The sequence below is a fragment of the Coloeus monedula genome (assembly GCF_965178545.1).
Source record: "Coloeus monedula genome assembly, chromosome: 2".
Taxonomy (NCBI): domain Eukaryota; kingdom Metazoa; phylum Chordata; class Aves; order Passeriformes; family Corvidae; genus Coloeus; species Coloeus monedula.
In genome coordinates this window covers 90,579,083-90,600,793 of record NC_138782.1, presented here as the reverse complement: position 1 = coordinate 90,600,793, position 21,711 = coordinate 90,579,083, and the positions used below count along the sequence as shown (strand labels likewise).

General features: G+C 37.6%; 1 protein-coding gene across 1 annotated transcript in view; it reads right to left on the bottom strand.

Moving 5' to 3' along the window:
* LMBRD1 (LMBR1 domain containing 1) overlaps positions 1 to 21,711 on the bottom strand; it is a 73,531-nt gene that overhangs the window by 25,448 nt on the left and 26,372 nt on the right. The window contains exons 7-9 of the mRNA XM_082300188.1: positions 19,447 to 19,520; positions 4,572 to 4,697; positions 1,993 to 2,145 (exon numbers count right to left, since the gene is read on the bottom strand). Coding sequence (XP_082156314.1) covers positions 1,993 to 2,145; positions 4,572 to 4,697; positions 19,447 to 19,520 — 353 coding nt within the window. The remainder of the gene's footprint in view (positions 1 to 1,992; positions 2,146 to 4,571; positions 4,698 to 19,446; positions 19,521 to 21,711) is intronic.

Below are 21,711 nucleotides of genomic sequence, written 5' to 3'. Positions count from 1 at the left end.
CGTTACAATGCAGTGGTGGTAAAGAAGGTAGAGAAGGGTCTCCCATGACGATCTGACATGGCTTTAATATCACATCTTGTCCCCACGATGTTCAGAGGTAGAGAGACAGCGTGCTCTGAGCATGGGATGATTTTGTCAGGGGCCAGGGGGCAGTCCCTGGGCGGGGTTGGGGTACAGAACAAATAGGAAGAAACCGAGGGAGTGGCCAAGGCCAGGGAGGGAAAAAGGGGAACATGTGAAATACAAAAAGCAGTGGATTAACAGATCCCCACAACTAAGATAACATTGTAAAAGACCTTGAAGATTAAGTACAATTCCTGAATATGTTACTCTGTTTTGTTAGTCCCAGTAAGAGCCTGCAACTCCCATAAATTGACCATCCCAAATACAAAGCAGAAAAAGGATTCTCTATCTAATACTTGTTTCAGAAGAAATGGAATTTCTCTTGAAGTCTGAGAAGCAGCCACATATTTGAACAGTAATATCCAAATTGAAGGCACTGAAGGTGAAAATGTAAAACAGTAAGCAAAGCCCCAAGATACTTCCTACACTTCTACATTGAAGAGAAGTACTATATATGGATATTGAACAGATTTTCACCTTTTGTTAAAGCCCAATTGAACAATTGAAAAGTTATTTATTTGCAAAGACATCCCAAGTGCTCTTAAAGCAACAGTAAAGCAGTTCTGCAAGAGTTAAGATGTAATTAAGTGATACGCATTACCACCTGCACAGGACAGCTCTAGTCAAAGTAGTAAAGTTCTTCAAAGCACAACCATAGTCTAAGTGAAAATCTTTCAGGAAAAATTATACACCTGCAACTCTGCTTTAGTCTGTGATTCATGAGTCAACAATTCACAGTGACTGTCACAGCTACTGAGAGAATACAAAGCTTTCAAACCACAAAAACAAGGAAACACTGGAATACCATCCTGACTGTAGGTGATAAACTGTAAGTAACTAATGATATTGTACGCTTTCCTGTGAGGACACAATGAACTGTTAAAGTCCCAGAGACAAAATATATGGCCAATATATTTCTCAAATTTGAGATTTATGTGAAGAGTTACAGAAACTACACAATTGTATTTAGTATTTTTTAAATCACAAGGAAGCCTCCAAACTGTTAACATGAATAGTTTGGGATATTTGTCCTTTCAATGGAAGAGCTAAGTTTATATTTGTAATGTATCATAGCAAGATAACTCCACTAAGAATTCCACACAAAGCTTTTGTTCAGATGCAATTTTAGCCCATAGCCTTCAGCACTCAGCATTAATAGCAGCAATAACACAAGAAATTGTTTACAACCCACCCCCTTCTCCCCAGCTTTCCCAAAAGCAGCCTACTGCAATGCTGAAATTTCTTTAAACATCTAGTTGGTAAGAAATACTTTATATGGCAATACTGTTCATAAAAGTACTAGTTTTCACAACCAGGTATCCACTGAAAATCAAAGTCCTAAGATCAAAGAGACCAAGATAAAAGCTTTGCCCCAGTAACATCTCCCTTGCATTGGTTAGGTATCACAACATTAAGTTCTATTCAGCTAGCTTACTATTTATCAAGTAGTTCCTTGGCAAGATGCTTGTTCCAAATGCATATATTATCAAAGTATATCTCACTTCTGCTGGATACATGTAATTTAGATTAACCTAAGCTAACTGACAGCTAGAGAATTCTTCCTTCTCTTCTCATTTTCATATGCTTGATAAAAAAAGTAAGATATTCAGATTTTCTATGGCAGTAGCACGAAAGTAGATCAGCTAGGATTTGTTCATTTTTAATCTTAATCAGAGTTGAGGCAAAGTAAAAGGTTTTCCAACAGCTCAGAGTTCACTATAGGGCTATAATTGTGTAGTACTAGAGTAAATTTTAAAAAAGCAGTTGATATTCAGGGTGGTAATTGATAAACTTGACCTGTGATTTATGTGGGGAAAAAGGAATCTGGAAGTTATTTCAATTTAAGTATTAAAAAGTGAGAAGTTTTACCTTTAGAGGTCGAATAGCTTCACAGAACTTTGTCCACCAGCTTTTCTCAATAGACTCCAGATGCCTCTCTCTCCTTCGAAGTGTCCTTAATCTCTCTTCTAGTTGTTGTAAAGTCCGTCTATCCCTTGATGACAGAGGACGACCATCTCTGCACTGGTTACAAAAAGAATGCAAAAGATCAAGAGTCATCAAATCAAGAAAACAGATTGACAGCTACTTAAATTATTTACAGCAACTCTAAAGAATTTGTAGTATATAATTCATGCATGTCTAATTTTTATGAATATCAAGAGGATGAATTACAGAAGTCACAAGCTGCAACAAGAGGAATTCCTATGAGGTGGCAGAAACTACTTTTCACAAAGAAAATGTTCAAAAATTTTAACAGGATGGATAGTCTCCACAGCTAAAAATGCTTTAAAAGCACAGCCGTGATCTGAATAATCTGATCTAATCCGAAAGTGGTCCACATTTTGTGTGGAGGGTTCAACACTGTGGTTCTCAGATCACTTACCATCAAATTCCATAAGCCTATATATCCAAATTGGCATTTCTTATTTTCTTTCCAGCATCCCACTAGATACTCAGCTATGTTTCTTGAGCAAGAAACATAGGTCAAATAAGTAGCATCACCCCAAGAATTAGTTGAATGTACCAGATTGATTGTTTGATTATTATGTTTACAAATGGATTTTAATTTTGAGCCTTTAAACACTGAGCAGGAACCATCACACTCTGCTGTAAAATGAGCAGCACATCTTTACATCTCAGTTATTTGCAATAAGCAAAAGCAACAAAATCAGCATTTGGTAGCTGAACCAAAATTGTTTCTAACATTGATGCTAATGTATTAGAAACTCATACTTGGTTAAAAAAAATTCTTTTATTGTAGGAAATGCACCAAAACTATATTTTAAAGTTTTGAAATTCCTTATTAATTTTCTCTTATTTTAAAAGATCCTTCCTGCAAATAATATAACACTTTATACCAGTTAAGTTAAAAAAAAGTTAAATAAATTTGTCAAAAAGACTAAGACCACATTATAGGCATAGAGAACACTTAAACTGGAGATCACAATGCACTTTTAATAGGAACACATGTACCATACCCTGTATAGCACCTCTGTGACTTAAGTATTTTTTTGACAAAAGTTCAAGCTCCCAATCTGCAATTTCCAAGCTTTGATTATTTAAGACTAATGAAATAAACCTACCAGATGTACTAATAGTACAAGAACATACTACATATTGAATCTCAGTAGCATACCTTAATACTTCTAGCTTTTACTGTATAGTACTCTCAGTAACACTCACTTTCTTCACAACTTAATGCACATACAACTGAAGAACTAAGATTTGCATTACAAAATGAGGCAGAATCCTGACTGTAATCCATAAACCAAGAAAAATTAGTTTACACTAAAGGTCATTACAATATAGACATAAATTAAGAACTTTCTATTTTTTCACTCTATTGTTTAGCCAGACTGAACAACAAGACCAGTTGCATGCAAATTCACATAATCCAACCAGGTCCTCTGTAGTAAGTAACGATCCATTTGTCTCAGATTTCTCATTTTTCTCATACTGACTTCAATAAGGGATGCCTTTGTTGTAGTACTTCGTGCAAAACCAAAACATGATAATTTAAACAGACTACTTTCTAGATTTCTTTATTCAACTAAATATCTAGAAAACTGAAGGTGCCCACACTGTGTAGATGTAAGCCAAGTATCAAGGGAAGACTGTTGGAACTGCTTCAACATCTGAGGTCTACTACCACAGAGCACACAACAGCACAGATGGACTGCCAAGATGGAAGTAAGGCACCTCGATGTCACTTCTCCCAATCAACACTCTGAAAACACTGGTCAAACCACTGTCTGAAATGGGTTGTAAAAAGAGGTGGGAGATTTTCCCCCTATCACCTTGTATGTAAAGATAACTCACTCTCCTTTGGCTTGCACTCAGAGGCTGTTAAAAATGTCTTGCTTACACCAGGAACAGCGTTTCCATTAGCTGCAAAGCCACCATGGGTTAACAAACGGTGTTAGCGTCTAAGGGATATTTATGACTCAACAGTTTTCCATATGTATGCTTTTCATAAAGAATTTTTTTATAACAGCAAGGTGCATTAACTGGGAAGCAAGAATATCTGGAGCTGTTATTTATTCATAAAGATAATTAATAGTTTGATGAATCTAAATCATGACAGCTCTATGCGGCAAGTATCCAGTGTTAACTACACTGCATTGAATAAGTCAACAAACTGGATGCCATTTCTGGTAGCAGACTAAGTGAGGTTAATATCTACAAAGCATCTCTTCCATCCAAGCAGGCCTCAAGAAGTTTAATTTGTAAACACTTATTAGCCAGACAGAAACAACTATTGCTGCAGGACTAACAAAGAACGTAACAGCTACTATACAAGTGACCATGTGTTTCAGAATAACTCAACTGCAAGCTATTCATTTCTGACTTGCTATTCTTTCTGAAACAAAGACTCTACAGCATGACTATAAACTAGTAAGCAAGGAAAAAACAAATCCTTATGAAAGTGAGAACAGTGAAAACCTTACCTTTGATTTAATCCTCAATAAATGTTGCTCCACCTCTTCAATATCTTCAGTGTTCTCTAAACGTTCATAAGATGCACTGGTAGTTCCCTTAATCAAGTTTAGAGGCAAAGCTGACATACCATAAGCCTAAAATAAAAAGGAAACATACATACTCAAATTTTCTGCCATATATTTTCATCTGATAAGGCTGCTCTATCTTATATCTATCAGGTATCACTACTGGTTTTACTGGCTTTTTCACCCCATCTGCATACTCTTACTAAGGCACCCAATTCCCTTCCCCTTTTGAACAAAGCATAACAAATACGCTTTGCGAATTCCAGCAATCCTCATCATGCCAGTGGTACTTAAGTGTCTCATCATCCCTCAGACATGTGTTAAGACCTCATAAGCATAGTACACTGATGATTTATCAAACCAGTCCTTGTTTTTTGTATATCACATAGCTTCCAAAAACCTTAACTTTCCCACTTTAGATCAAAATCAACATTTTGTGCAATACAGAAATTTCTAGAAATTGAACATTAATAGTTTTAGAGGCAAAGTATACACAGTTTCTTTGCAGACAGTAGTCTTCAAGCTGCTTTTAAAATAAAATTGGGTTGAAAGTACCCAATTTACTAAAACCAAAATTCTGTAATAAAAAGGCAGCAAAAGTTACATGAATACCTGAACTCAGTTACATTCCAAGACTGCTTAGATACACATTCATAAGTTCTGTTGGAATTTATTCCACATTATAAATTCTATATCATTCAAAGTGTTTTGCCAGCTTCTACATCAACAACACACATGGATTTTTCCAACACAAGGTCTATAAGCTTTCCATTAACATAAAAAGAAACATATTTGAGGCAAGGTAAACAACAAGAAAATGGCACTATTTCCTCTCTGTTACTCTATGATTCTTATGGATCAAGGCCAGGATCAGAAGTTTCTCCAAGCAGTTTAGAGACATTAGCCATAAGCTTGTATTTTATTTATTGTAGATGATATGCTGTTCTTGGTGTAGAGCTCAGTAGGAAGGTTCTTTTCTGTCTCAGCAATTAACATACACAATTTTACTAGAGTCTTTGATATCTGAACACTTGATAACTTCAGAGAATTGTTTACGTTGAAAAAGACCTCTAAGATTACCCAGTTTTACCAGTAACCTAACACTGCAAAGTCTGCCACTAAACCATGTCCCCAAGTGCCATGTCTACAAGACTTTTAAATACTTCCAGGAAGTTTGAAGAGCAGTTTTCTACATTTTCACAGAAATACCACTCCCTCCTTCAAGCATAGCTTTACATTTCCTGCTGAGAATAGATTTAACACAAATACTAGTGCATTAAAAATGTCACCATACATGCTGCTGTCATATTGTGAGTTTTCTGTACGCAAGACACAATTTGACCTGCTTAGAAACCTACTTCAACATACTAAATTCTCATGCACTCAACCCAGAGCAAGACACTGTCCATTTTTGGATTGTATTTTTGAATATGCCAGAACTTAGGCTGGACTTGACAACTTTCTATAAATGTGTGTCAGCTCTCCCTTTAGACTATCTCCTTTGAGAATATTAAGCTCTTTGCCACCTACACAAGGCTGCAGATATTGTCTACCTGAACTTCAGCATAGCCTTCAACATCATATCCCATAGCATTCTCTCAGAAAAGCTGGCAGCCCACAGCTTGGAGAGGCGTACTCTATGCTGGATTAAGAACTGGTGGGATGGCCAGGCCCAGAGAGTGGTGCTCAATGGTGCTGCATCCAGTTGGCAATCAGTCACCAGTGGTGGCCCCCAGGGATTAGTGTTGGGCCCAGTCCTGTTTAATGTCTTTACTGATGATCTGGGTGAGGGGATTGAGCCTACCATTAGCAAATTTGCACATGACACCAAGTTGGGAGAGTGTTCATCTGCTGGAGGGTAAGAGGACTCTGCAGAGGGACCTGGACAGGCTGGCTGGATGGGCCCAATCCAATGACATGAAGTTCAACAAGACCAAGTGTCAGGTCCTGCACTTTGGCCACAACAACCCCCTGCAGCACTACAGGCTGGGGACAGAGTGGCTGGACAGTGGCCAGGCAGAAAGGGACCTGGGGGTGCTGATGGACAGCCAGCTGAACATGAGCCAGCGTGTGCCCAGGTGGCCAAGAAGGCCAAGGGCTCCTGGCCTGTATCAGCAATAGTGTGGCCAGCAGGACCAGGGCAGTGATTCTTCCCAGCTCTGGTGAGGCTGTACCTTGAGTGCTGCATCCAGTTCTGGGCCCCCAGTCTAGGAAGGATGTTGAGGTGCTGGAGCAAGTCCAGAGAAGGGCAACAGAGCTGGTGAAGGGTCTGGAACACAAGCCCTGGGAGGAGCAGCTGAGGGAGCTGGGGTTGTTCAGCCTGAAGAAAAGAAGAGACCTTATCCCTCTGTATAACTGCCTGAAAGGAGGCTGTATCCAGGTGGGGACTGGTCTCTTCTCCCAGGCAACCAGCAACTGGACAAGAGGCCACAGTCATAAGCTGAGCCATGGGAGGTTTAGATTGGACATAAGGAGGAAGTTCTTCACAAAAAGGGTGACTGGGCATTGGAATAGGCTGCCCAGGGAGGTGGTAGAGTGACTGTCCCTGGAGGTGTTTAAGGAAAGACTGGATGTAGCACTTAGTGCCATGGTCTAGTTGACAAGGTGGTGTTAGGTCATAGGTTGGACTTGATCTCAAAGGTCTTTTCCAACCTAGCCCATTCTGTGATTCTGTAAAAAGCACTCTCCCACAATTCTCTTCTCTAGGCCAAGCAAAAAATTCCTTCAGCTTTTATTTATAGGTTACTCTCTGCAACTTTGTAATCATGTCCACAAGCCTTCACTGGAGCCTCTACAGTTTTCCAGTCTCAAACTAGGGGATCAAAACCAGAGACAGAATTCCCAGGTGTGGCTTTGGGAGTGCCAAGTACAATGAAAATGTCTATGCTCCTGCTGAGGCAAGCCCTGGACACTGTTTGCATTTCTGCTGCGAGGCACACTGCTGAAGCATGCTCAGCTTGCTGCCCACTAGGACTTCCAGGTCTTTTTCAGCAGAACAATCTCCCAGCTGATCAGACCAAACCACGAACTGTTGCTTGGAATTAATCCATTTTAAGAAACTACCTTAACATCTGCTAAACCTGATGTCCTTCTTGTTGGCCCAATCTTCCCATTAGTCAATGTCTGTATGGCAGCTCTTTGTTCTATCTACTTCTTCCAGTTTGCCATATTTCTCAAACCATATAATTATTCAACCCCATCACCCACATAATTTATGAGGACTAAATAATATTGGGCCTATACTGACCCCAAAGAGCTCACTCAGGTCAGCTAGTAGCATAACTCCAGAATTTAGGGGACATATGAACACCATCCAACATCATGAACTAGAATGCAGTTTGCAATTTATTTAATGTCCCTCTCTGTAACCCAGAACATTTCCAGCCAGTGCCAGTATGTAGAAACACATGTAAGAGATTGCTATGACAATGTGCCTAAACAATTTTACAAACCTAAGTTTAGAAGTAATTAGATTTCAACATCTGAGGTTTCCACCTGTTCTTCAAACAGCTAACATATCAAATTAACATATCAAGTATTCACTCTGTGAAATAGTTAAGAAATCAAATTCAGGACTTTAAAACTTAGTCTAAGTTTCTACAAAGAAAAATACAACTCTTAAAGTGATATATTGTTTTGCTGTTTTTGAAAATGTGAACTATATACTTGAACATCAAGCTTGCTCCAGTGATAAAGGCTAAGTTCCTTCCCTGAACACAGAAGATGCTAACAGAAAGATGAAGTAAGCCTCCCACCATCCATGTGGGAAAAGGACACATCGGTCCTTCAAGATAACAATATACAGAATGAAGGACAGAAAGATGAGTCATCTCATGTGATGTGTCACAGGTCTGAACAGAAGCTGTATTAGCTCATTTTCAGGGCTGCATTTACCTTCAGGCTGATAAAGAAGTTCAAGACTGTCCTGGAAAAAGTTTTAATCCCCTGGATTAGTACAAGTGTTACATTATTCAAGGACTATTATTCTAGGCATCTGCAACTTAACAAGCAAACAATATATTGAGGATAGCAAAGTAAAACAAACCAAAGATGTACACTAAAGCCAAGAGAGGGCTTAGTCCTGAAACAAATTGTGGGTTCAAAGTTTAGAATATGAATAAAAAACTTATCAAAAGAGCCTTTAAACCAGTTAACACAAGTTAATTTATGTACATTAATTTATATAAAACAAGTTAATTCTTGACATATTTATACCACTGAAACAACAGTTTCCAGGACTTATTTTTAGACATTTTTTTTGTCTTGAAGTGTTAAGTGAAATAAGAGACACTGCATCTAAGAGTAAAACCAGACATCCAAATGTAATAGTCAATTAGAGTATATGTGCAGTTATGTCACATAGGTTCTTCAAAATGAACTGAGTGTAGTACTAAACAATAACTGTTTAGTACTAAACACTAACTGTTAACCTCATAAGACATGTTGCAAGGATAGGTCTCTAAGGCCTCAGGCTCTATCTGCTCTTTGCTGTTACTTGGATGCCTGATCAGCTTCACTGAAACCTCATTTTGCAGTAGGAATAAAAAAAAAAATCTAAATTTATAGTTAAACCAACTTATTTTAGAGAAGACTCCCCTCTCTTGAATCACCACAAGTGCTCCACACAAGAGATCACAACTATCATTCAGCTTAAGGGCTGAAAAGCCAAATCCTAAGAGCTCCCTACCTATTAAATACAAGTTAGAAGCATCATCCATAAGCAGCTGTCTTCTCATTTGAGTTTCTGCCCACAGGCATCTCTGGATGGATAAAGTTCATACTTACATACTTTTTGAAGTATAAGGCCTTCTACTCTAAAGGATAAGGGAAAAAAACACAGAACAACTTATTGCAATAGAAAACCCAGCTTCCCAACCCTATTAGAACAGTCTAAACAAAGCTTTTGAAACTCCTGTCTTATTTGTTACTCATGGAAGTGGTAGTTCAGTCAGACAGTAATTTGAAAACAAATCCATCTAAAGCAGGACCCTGTAACTCCCATGAATGCAACAAATAGTTCAATACCTTCATGCAGTATGAGCCAGCACTGAGGAGCAGTGAGAAGCATGCTCTACCTGTTCTCTCAGCATGCCACTGAGCCCAAATAAACTCCATGCTCCAGACAGAGCATTAAATACCTTATGAGAATTTACATGAGCATTGTGTCTAATTTGCTTAATCTCCACTTCTCCCAGGTCCCGTCCCTTCTCATCCTGCAGCAGATTCAGCTGCTCTCATGTCATTCACAGTTCAGATTTAGAAGGAAGAGCTGCTGTTCTGATTCTTAGTCTCTTGCAGACTCAGCATGTTACAACACTTGAGACTCGCCAAACTCAACTCATGGCCAGATAAGGGAAGTATTTTGTATTAATTGCCTCCTATGCTAATAATAGTCACTCAGAAACAAAAGGCAGAACATAAGTGAAGTTGCAACAAGTTGTAAAATCATGTTTTACTGAAGTTGTTTCACCAAGCAACTGCTTCAGGGATAAATCCTTGACTATTGAAAAGATCCAGAAAGGTTTTTTGCTGGAAACCATAACTTCTAGTGTAAGTTTTCTAAATTGCACAAGCTATGAAGAGTTTCACTTACAAGGAAGTATTAAGGTGGGAAGACCTAAACATCAACCATATCAGCCATAAGCACATAGATCAGTTAAGAGGAAGACAGCAAAATCACACTACAATTAATATAGTCAATTACTTTAAAATAGAATTAAATGAGTTAAAGCTAATTTTCAACACCTACTGCAGAAAGCTTGAAGCCATCAGGCACTATACTTTAAGTGGAAGTTGATTATATTTCATTTTCTATATCTGCTATGTTCAGCTAAAAAAATATGGTCAAATGAGTAACTTTGTGACCCAAACTGGATCATCTCTCCTTGCTAGAGATCAAACAGAACAAGCAAATTTTTTCTCATCAGCTTGGTGCACAATCAGAACTATAAATGAACATAGCTTAAAAACTTTTTCTGGTTAAAGGTGTTTAAGAAATAAACCTGTGATTTCAATAAATTATCAAAAAAGTACTTGTGTAGCATACCAGAATGACTTCCTATTCCATTTATAATTAGAGGTCTATATATAATGCAACTGGCTTTAAAATCGTTATCACTGAGGTTTTTAAAAGGTTTACATGCAATCTTGGGCAAGAAGTGTAGCAATTAATATTGACAAACATTTCTTGCACAGCAGTGCCCTCTAGTGAAGTCACATTAAAAAGCCAAATTAAAAAAAGAATTTTTAAAAACACGGTATAAAGGGCATCAGAAATGCTCTCAGCTTTAAAGATACAAATATTCAAATTCCTATTTTATTACAATAGCTTGTTTCAATACTTCACCTCAAAGTGTGACCATGAAAGACAAAATGTTCAATTCTACCAACCAGACTGACATAAATTCATCTATTCAAATTAAAAACAGCTGATCTATTTTAATATATGCAGTATTTAAGAAACACAGTCAAGCATGAGCTAATTTACTTCAATACAAATGTCCCAGGTAAAAAAAACCCCTCAATTTAAAGAATTATTTTGGTCTAGAAGAATATTTTTATATAGTAGTAACCTAATTAGCTTTTTATTTGAATTATGCCAACCATGAGGGAAGTCACAGGATACCTTTTACCTTTCACAGCAATTGACACAATTCAGTTGCTTACATTGAACAGTTTCATATGAATACAAGGCACTCTTGCCAGCATTGCTTCTGACTGACCGCATCAGTCAGTCCAATTAAATAGCCTCAAGAGAGGCACACCTTCAGGTGTCACACCAGCACAGGTGACACTGAGTCTGTGCAAAAGGAACTGGGACTACACCTTGATTGAAACTGTACCTTCTCTGTGCAGCATGGCTGCACAGTTCTCCTGCAAAGTAATCTGACTCTACAAGGACTCATCATCTGCTTTCTTACATTAAAGTCATGTCTCCATCTCTGACTACCATTCAAAAGTAACAATTGGAATTCAAGAATCTTATTTCCAGAACATCATTAAGCATGGCAAATAGTGACAGGAGTTTATATATCCTCCCTTAAATTATGAGGGGTAAAGGAGAAAGCCTACTAAATGCATCTGAAGACAGCAAACTCACTCATGGACACAGTGGGGTACTTGCTTCCTCTAAAAATCTCACACCATACAGCTTTGAAAATAATTCAAAATGTTATCTGATAAAATTCCAGTTTTTCATGGGAAGTTTTAGCATCCAATCTTCAGTTGCTACAAGAGCACGTAACTTTTTGGATAACATTGTTATAAAAAACATGTGAAAGCATGGAACAGACTGACCAAACAGAATAGGTAAGTTCACTATGGTAATTCCTGCACGATCTGCTGTACACAACATGAATCTTGCATTGAGCACTTGTTTCTCCATTTCTTTACTATTCGTTCTTATACTATCCTGCTATACATTCACCTTCATTTCTCATAATGTTTTCTCTCTACCTTACAGACTCATTATTTGTCAATGTTCAAGTAGTCAAAAAAAATGCTGTCAAGGTTTCTAAGATATAGAAACCAAACAAAACAGCCTCTATACTACAGCTGTTCTACTATGCCCTGTGAACTTGTGCTTGCTAGACAAAACATCCATGAAAGAGTTAACTCTGCTTCAGTTACAATACTGACCATAATTGTTTTGCCTAGCTGCCACCTTCTGTACTGTTCCATTAGGCTCAGAAAAGCATTAACAACTAAAAGATTAATCTACTTTCCAATTCTTAAAGTACAAAACTATAATTTATCTACCAGTTTAATATCTACAGTTCTCCAACAGTGTAGTAGGAAACAGGCTGTTAAACCAGTCACCAGATTAGTTTGTTATTTTGGTTATTTATTACTTCATAGAGAAGTGAACATAATGAAATAGTTACATTTCTATTTCAGAATTGGCACCGAAGTGATTAAATAGTAATGACGATGAATGCTACTAACATCTCAATTTCTCAATAGCTGTTTGATGTCTGCTTAAATGATTATCACTAGTGAATGAGTGCTTTTAAGGTTAGACAGATTCTAAAAGGTTTTAAGCTCTTTGGTTGTTAATAATGTCAACTGCAGAAAAGTAAATCAATCTGGACAAAAATTAGGTGTGAAAAGGTCATCCTATTTGTGAGTAGACAAGCTAAGCTTTCTAACATTGCCTCTTTCAGGACAGAGAAAAAAGAAGCTTTTTATAGTTCCATAAGAAAGCAAATAATGCTTATTAAATGTTTGGAAAAATTACAAAGCCAATTATAATCATCCTTCAAGGACATGCTAAATGAGATGCACAAGATCACTCAAAAATTAGTCTGCCTATCATTGTATAAGTAACTTGTTATTCTGCCTTGAATTCTAATAGCAATCTGGAGCTGACAACAACTATTGTTCTAATACCTAAGGCCATGTAGAACCATTTCAATGCAAAACCCATTAATGAAAGAATAGATGCAAACTACATCATCTGTAAAACTGTTTCAAACTCTCCCCCAGCCAAAACCAGGACAGCACCACAGGCCTCATTTATCACGTTCTTGTTACTATTCCATATTTATAGACATAGAAAGCTGCCAGTATAAATCATCAAGGTCATGGATTTGCAGAGCCCCCTGAAGATCACTATTTCATATTTCTTACAAAACAATTTTAAGTATCAAGCATTGTACTTCAGTACTATACCTTACATAATGCCAAAAAAAAGTAGACTTTGTGACAAAGCTTGAAAACAGAAAAGCAACTACCAATTAAGGATTATGTTGAGACTTGAGACATACCAAGACATAGGTCTAAATAATGTTGCACATTTAAATATTGCATGTACTTGAGAAAATGACATCTATATTTATGCTCTTATCAGTAATATTAATGCATCATGGGAACATTTGTAGATTTCATCTACATTATTCACCTACGCTATTTAATTATTTCCCCTTAAGAAGTTAAAAATTTAGAATACGCATCTTGCCTAGTTTCATCTTTCTTGTCCCTTCCTCATCTTCCAAAGTGTCAATCAAAATCAAGGAAAGATTATTCTTCAGTGTATTCAGCAAGGAAACATAACATGAAATTTTAGTATATTCTAAAAAACCATGCTAAAAAGGATCAGCTCAAAGTTAGTCAAAAGAAATGTAACTGCAGCTTTTATATTTTTACATCCATTCACAGAAGCAAGCAACTTTGCTTTTTGTCCAACTTAACTGCTATCTACAATTAAAAAGAAGTCATGCTGTTGAAAAAAAACCAAATTCTGCTTGACCACACATCTATTGATTTTTGGTTGCTTTGATCCTAACCTATGTGCTTGCTACACTTCAAGCTTTTGGGAAATGTAGACAATTCAGTTCTGTGCCCACATCTTAATAAGTACCTTAGGAAGAACAACTGCTCATTGGAATGGCCATAATGAAAAAAAAACCCAAAGATAGAAAACCAAAAGTTTATAGGGCAAATGTAAGGAAGCAATTTGAGAATTTACTGCTACGGACTTTTTACTAAGGTGAGACACTTGTCAAATGTAACAAAGATGTCTGCTTTAAATTATCCTTACACACTACTGCCAAAATGTTTAGCCTCATGCTAGACACCTGTCATCTTGCTTTGCAATCAAGTGTTAGAGAAGCTGTTTTTCCTATAGAATTCCAACACTACTAGAAAAACGTTCTGACTCAAGAACCACACAGCTCACAGCCCGACATCTTTATTGCCCAGAGAAGACACTGTTGCCACATTCTGCAGGACTGTCCCAAATATCATCACATGGGAAACTGAACAGAACAAACCAATTTATGTTCCATTTAAAGTGTGGAGTTAAAATCCTCTAAATACTCCTTAATCATCTTCCTTGCATCTAATCTTCTCATTTGAAAGACATGGTGTTAAGAAATACCACAAAACATTTAATTTGCTTCTTTATTCAAATGTTAGCTCTTGACTCCTGAAGATATTTTCTAGCAAGCATGGAACTTGAATTAAAATCTAATTCTTATAATAACTATAGCTTTTTAGTAGGTATCAAAAACATACACAACCTTCTATATCTAGCTATCAATGAAAGTAGTTCTGAGTTTTCTCCCTGACCTTTTCTCAGAAAAGCAACTTTTTAAGCTGGTAATTTTCATGCTAGTACCCTCCCCAGTGATTTACCTCAAGGGATGAGATGCTTTCAGGATCAGCACTTACTACTAATACCTCTCAAAGCTTTTAACTAGGATTTCACAGAAATTGAGCAGATCAGGAACTTCTCATACCAAAAAAGTTTTATTTCTTTGGCAACTTCAGTTTCAACAGTCTATTTCATCCTACCCCATTCAGATGCTGGGGAAAAGCTCACAACTCAAAAGCAAAACTCTGCATTTTCCCTCAAATGGCAAAAGAAGCTCTTCTCTGTATGTATCACTAGATCAAATTTACTGTGATTTTGATGTTTGAAGCCATAGAAAATGGAAGCCAGCAATCCAATATAATGACAACCCCACTGAACTGTAGCATTACCTACATATCCATCACAACTGGTAACACAACTGTGCAGCTATCCACAACTCTGGTCCAGCATGATGCTTCAGTTTGTGCTGTCCCTCAACTGTCAACCCTTACCCCCCAAATTCCAACATATCAAATGCTACAATACAGTGCTCTGATAAGAATTCTGTTCTTCATTGCATTAACAGCTCACCATGGACTTTGGAGTAATGTATTAAACCAATCAGTGCCTTGAGAGGCTCTGAACACTGGACTGATCCTTAAAAAATAGGTTTTAACTAGATCAGTCCTTGGGGTAAATTTGTTAGTTCCATAATTTAAACTGCAGCCATCTACAATCCAAACAACACCATCCTGCTGTATCCCTCCTCCTGAGGAAGGAGGAGGACACGTTTTCACAAAGAAAGCCTAGGAGCACACACATGCTGAAGTGAGCTTTTGCTCTCCATTTCTACTCAAATTCAAGGCTACCTGCTGACATTGCCAAAGCCTTTTCCCCCCCCCAGCTTTTCACAGTATTGTATATTACCACAACACAGAAATTCAATTTTAGAGCAGCCATAATCTAATTCTTCATGCCGAAGGCCACACAAAGCACTACTGTTAACATAAGTTCAACTAATTGTAGAATGGATAAATTGCACTGCCAGGGACTTTAATAAAATCACTTGATTCATCTCTTTCATGGTTTCTTCCATAAATAACATTTGAAGATGAAATCAGTCAGCTGAAGTCACTTCAGGCACAGCATTCCTATTTATTTTTAGTATTCTCTGTTATAGTAAGCATTCAATGTAAAGTCATTTTTAATTAGGTAGGAAAGGAGTTGCTAACATATCACATATTACAATACAACCTTTATTAGATATTCACTTAGAATAGATTTTTTTTTCTTGACTGTGAATGAATATATAGAAGACCAGATACACCTGTTCTTAGCTTCCATTTAACAATACAACAGCAACTCTGGCACTGAAACAGGCTGAGGATATGCAGAAGTCAGAGGAACAAGAAAAAAATTTCAGTTATGTCTGTACTACAGATCCTCAGCTCTTCACTGGTATAAACCACATGTGAGATCACTTCTGTCCAGAGACACAGGAACTCAGAGACCACACAGTGTCTCCATCTATTCTGTTTTCCATCATCTACTAAGCGTTTGTGGAAAACTTTGCAATAGGTGTCTTTGTTCTCCTGTTCACTCTTACATAACAGTATTCTCTTTCTGTGCTTAAAAAAAACAACTAACACCAATGATAAAAGAGTGGTTTGTTGACTGAGCACAAAGATCTCCCACCTTTAGAAACCAGGATAAACAATTTCATAAGCAGCAGAAGGCTACCTGAAGAAACACAAGAGCCTAAATACTTACTTGTGAGATGTAAGCAGCAAGCATTACAGACAATGCCTCACAGACTTGTCTCTGCACTCAGATCTTTGTCTCATCTAGAGTTGATTTTTTTTTATACAAGGCTAATATAGCAAAAAAAAAAAAACCAACCAAAAAACAACCACAAGACAAAGACAAGAGAAAAGTGTCATTCCTTCCAGAATCATGTTCAGCTCCTCTGAAGTAGAGCAAGTGGAGTAATCCAAACTGGTAAACACACACTACACTCTGAGCCAACCTCTCCCTGAGCTTTAGGGAAGCACAACAGCCCAGAAACTTTTCATTACTGAAGCAGTTTTTGTATTATGTCATAACACTGGGACAAGTCCAGCCAACAATATAAACTGGAATGCAGGTACACGGCATCCACATACTGTCAAGGGCACACTCAGTTCATTCTTCAGACCACGAGAAGGGCATTGCTTACGCTGTTACAGGTGAAAATAGCTTAAATATGGAAGCCTGACCACCACTGATGGTGGGAAAAGTGTTATGAAAGCACTACAGCATAAAGAAAACCCTGCTCCAACTTTGAAAACAGACCTAATAGGTATTTTTCACTGTCTGTGACACATTTGTACCTCAGTCCACCCATATATCAAAGGCAGCTCACTGTTTCAGGAAAAGATTCTACACCTGCCTGCAAACAATGACAAAAAATTCACATCAGAGGTAGATAACAACCCACTCTCATGTGAGCTCAACCCCAAAACTTCTGTAAAATAGCTCCTGGATTTCTCCCACTCTCCCTTAACACCCACTGTAAAACAGAACAGATAGTTCCAGAAGGATGAAATACAGCAGTTAAAAATAAAGGAAATCAATGTCACACTCCAGGCATTTGCATAGACATATCAGTTGAAGTTTACAAAGCAACAAATTAGCCCAAAAATCTTGGTAATTAAGGCATTCAGATAACAGCTAGTTCTCATGCTTGATGTTTCACCTCATTTTTCACTCAGTATTTGTGTAAGTTGTAAATATGTTGACACTAAAGCAACAATATTGAAGATAAGGTATTGTCTTCATCTGAGAAAACAAACAACACATAACACTGAAGTTATTGACCGTGGATTTCCAGATTCAGCTAGTGTTGAGGACAGAAGCATATTGTGATACTCAGCTGAATGGTGCCTACAACCAATCTGGGCTCAAAAATAAGTAGGCAATAACATTGGAAGTAGGAAATATTAGCAATAAATTGAAAAAATTACAAGAATCACATAATCATTAAGGTTGGAAAAGACCTCCAAAATTATCAAGCCCAACTTCTGACCAAATACCACCATGCCCACTAAACCATATCATGAAGCACCATATCTGATAGGGTTTTTGTTCTAAATTGTTTTCATTTCAGTCAGGAATAAAGTTGCTTTATTTTCACAATCTCACATTTTAGATGTTTTCTAACAGTTATAAAAACCATGCTTGGTTGTTTGAACAAAACACTAATGAGATTCTCCCAGCTAATGAGTTTGTTCTTGATGTTAGTCTCATGGAGGCTAGAATAACACTATATGAACACTATTTGTGCTCTTCAGCAGTGTAATGTAGTTGAACAAGAAATTAACCTTTTCTTCTATAATTAAAGGAAACAAAATATGACATGTTATTACAGACTAAATGGGGGTCTACATCTTTTTTGGCCATCACATGATCCAGATGTCAGCAAGATAGCCGGAATAATTTAATGACCCATGTCACTTTAAGAAAAGGCTTAAAGTAATAAAATTTATCATCTGGGTCAGGTTAAAGCACTTAGTCAATGGGGCTGAGAGCAATTCAGCTCACCTAAGACACCCACTAGCTGATGCACTCAATTGCTCTCCTACCTACTGCACAGACCCTGATGGCCACCAAGCTGTTGGGGGTTCTGACACATCTGAGAACCTGTCCTGAACTGCCTTCCATAATTCTGCCGTTACTGACACCAGCTGGAGAGACAGAAAATCATTAGCTATACTTGTTACTAATTTAAGAACCTAAACATAGTAAGTACCTTACCCCCTTCCCTCTTTCTTAAATCCTTGTTTGAGTTTTATACATTTATAGTTTGCCTGAACATCTCCTTGGGTAACAAGGTTTCAAAATAATTTAGTGCAGGAGCTGTTGCTACAAAGGCACTTAGAATTCACAAGCAAAGCTACATGGGAACAACCTTATGTTAGAGCCAGGCTGCAATGGAAGAAAACATTTTATTAGCAAGGACATGAACCTTAAGATTAAAACCTATCAGAAAAAAAGTAATTTCTGAGAAACTTTAACTGATTGATAACAGATAAAGCTTTATCTTAAGCTTTAAAGCTGCTTCTTTGTTGCAAAATTTCACCTTGATGACAAATTAAAACATGGAGCATTCCAAACACACTGATTATTCACTGAAGGAAGAAAGAACACAGTAGAAAAGCAAATGGCCACATAAACATTAAATGTTGGCCAAAGCTAATAAGTTAAAACAGTCCCTGTCCTTTGTACATAAAGGCAAAGTCAAGCAGTTGAACTAACATAGCCTCAATCATACAATTGGTTACAGAATGAACCCTTCCAAATCCCTCTAAGTCACAAAGAACTGCAGTAGTTTAGCTCCATGCCAACTCTAGGTTACACCACATTTCAATGAATTAAAAAAAAAAAGGCAACATTTAATTCTCTACATCATGGTGGAGAAATAAAGGCTTAAGAGCAAGAGAAGTCAGTGACTGCGTTAAAAGTCATAAGCAATGTGACATTCCCTTGCATAAACGCTTTTAAATTAAGTCTGATCTGTGTTCAGTACTAAAACAGTGGTCCTTAAAGCAAAAAGTTAAAACTTAGAACGAGTGTTTCAAACCATGAAAATCCAGAGCTAAAGACATTGCTGAATCTTTTTAGGATGACAAGTTTTCCACACAGGTACAGCCAGTGATAACCGCAAGTATCATGAAGATAAAAATCTGAAAACCTTGTGTAACAACTTACTGTGTAAGTGATAGCTGCCAACATTCCAATCACAGTTAAGGAACTAATGGAAAATGAAAGTGCAGTCAAGCCATCTGCAAAAAAAAAAAAAAAAAAAGAACCTGTTGAAAATACTTAAAGTAGATGTATAAGAACACTTCTTCCTAAATTAGTTTTCATGAGAGATTTAAGTTCATGAGAAAGAAGAAAAAGATTAAGACACAGTTACCATTCATAACTCAGACAAAAAAATTTACCTAGAAGAGCTTTTTGACCACAGCAGATCTTTATCCCAAACTGCAGGGTCCAGGACAGACTCTTGTCTTTGTTACAAGCTCACAGAAGTTGCATTCACCCAAATGGCTGAATAGCCACTAATGAACTTGCTCCCAGAGCTGTCTAATGCCTCTTGAAGATTTATTTCTGGCCTCCCCAGGGTGCCGTGCAACTTGTACAACTTTCATGTGCATTCTGCATGGTTCATCTTAGTTTTGTTTGCTATCACCTGATTTCTCCTAATAAAAGCATTATCCAGAATCAGACAAGCATGGAACCTTCAAACAACCAAAAAAAGCCTCAGCTTCACTCAGTGTATATACAGACCAACAAACTGGAAAAAGTTCAGGGGACTGTAGAGTTACTGTAGTCTTATAACTCTAGTAATTAAAAGAGATAGCAGAAGACAAGAATGACCAAATAAAACAGGCATTTAACTCCCTAACACCGGCTAATTCTTCAGAATAGGTCTATCCCTAACCTCACCATGCAAGACCTCACAAGTGGTTTTGGTTACATAGTAACATGGAAACTTAGAGTAACCACTACAGAAATTAACCTTCAGCAATCAATTTCACATTTGTGCTCAAGCCACAACCAAACTAGAGTTTAGTGCTCTCCCCCCGTCCTCCCCTCTAGCTAATTCAAGAATTTAGAGTAACTTTTATTCCTGCTCACACAGAATTACTAGCCTGTGTTCATTAATTAGCTAGTTTCCATTCTTATTTCCTGAACACAGCACCAAACAGTCACAAACTGAGAAATCATAACTATCCTCTATGAGGAACTGCACCCCTCTTCTGACCAAACTAACAGGCCTCCTTCCAAAGCCACCAAAAACTAATAGAACAGCACAGCCAAATCCAACTTCACAGCTCAAATCTCTCCTTTACTCTTTTTGCTAGATAATATCAAACAACTTTCCCAGAGATAAAAGCAGTATGTTCTTGCCTTTCAAATACCACAGCTATGTCTAAAGTGTATTAAAAAAAAAACCCCACAAAAGTAAACCTAGAACTAGTTTCCCTTCAGTAGCTGTGAAAATTTGACTTATTTCTGCAGTTTAGGGGAAAAAAAAAGCCCAAATGCATGACCCCTATTCATAACATATCACACAATGTACTTACACACTGTATTTGATGATCCCCCTGTACAAGTATTTGAAACCAACATTTAACAACCATTTTAAAAGTCTGAACTATGCTCAGTGGAACATTAAGAAACTAACTGGCTGAAAAATTGATAATTGTATACCAGAAGTATATTATCAGGCTTTGCCTCAGTGGGTGAGTTTGCATGCCTTTCATAATCCCACTACCAACTACTGAGTGATGATTGGATGTTTGTCCTGTGCCTCAAGATCTTTGTATTTCTTGGGCCACTGCAGACAAAGGAAAAGGGGAAATTAATATAGAAACAGGACAACAGGTACAAGTAAAAGACAACAGGCAAGCATTTTGTCCTTATTTCTCCAGCATCTGGAACAACAAAGAAGAACCTTTTGCAGAGAATTGTTGTCTGTAGGGTAGCTCTACAAAACCACAGGGGCCCCCCTGTGTGGGGGTCTTGGGAGACAGCAACCTAAAGACAAGCCAGCAGCATGCCCATCTATTAAAGGAAGGGACCATATAGGGAATACTGCAGCCAGTTTTGAGGCCCCTGCTACAGGTAAGACTGATAAATCTGAGCAAGGGGAGAACTGAGTTGGTTGGAAGTTGGAGCACACGCTGTGCAGAGAAGCTGAGGGAGCCAGGCTTGTTCAGCCTGGAACGCAGACAAGCTTGGAGACACCCAACACAGCCTATCTGCTTAGCAAAGAGGTGGAGCCCAGGTTCTTCAGTGGTGCACAGCTGTCAAATGTGAGACAATGGGTGACAGCAGGTATACCCACAACAGGTAAGAGGAGAGATTTTTTCACAATGAGTTGAGTCTCCAATCTTAGGGGGTTTTCAAGAGCCAGCTGATTATCTTGGGGTGACTTTATGATGTTGAATCCCATATTGCTGTTCT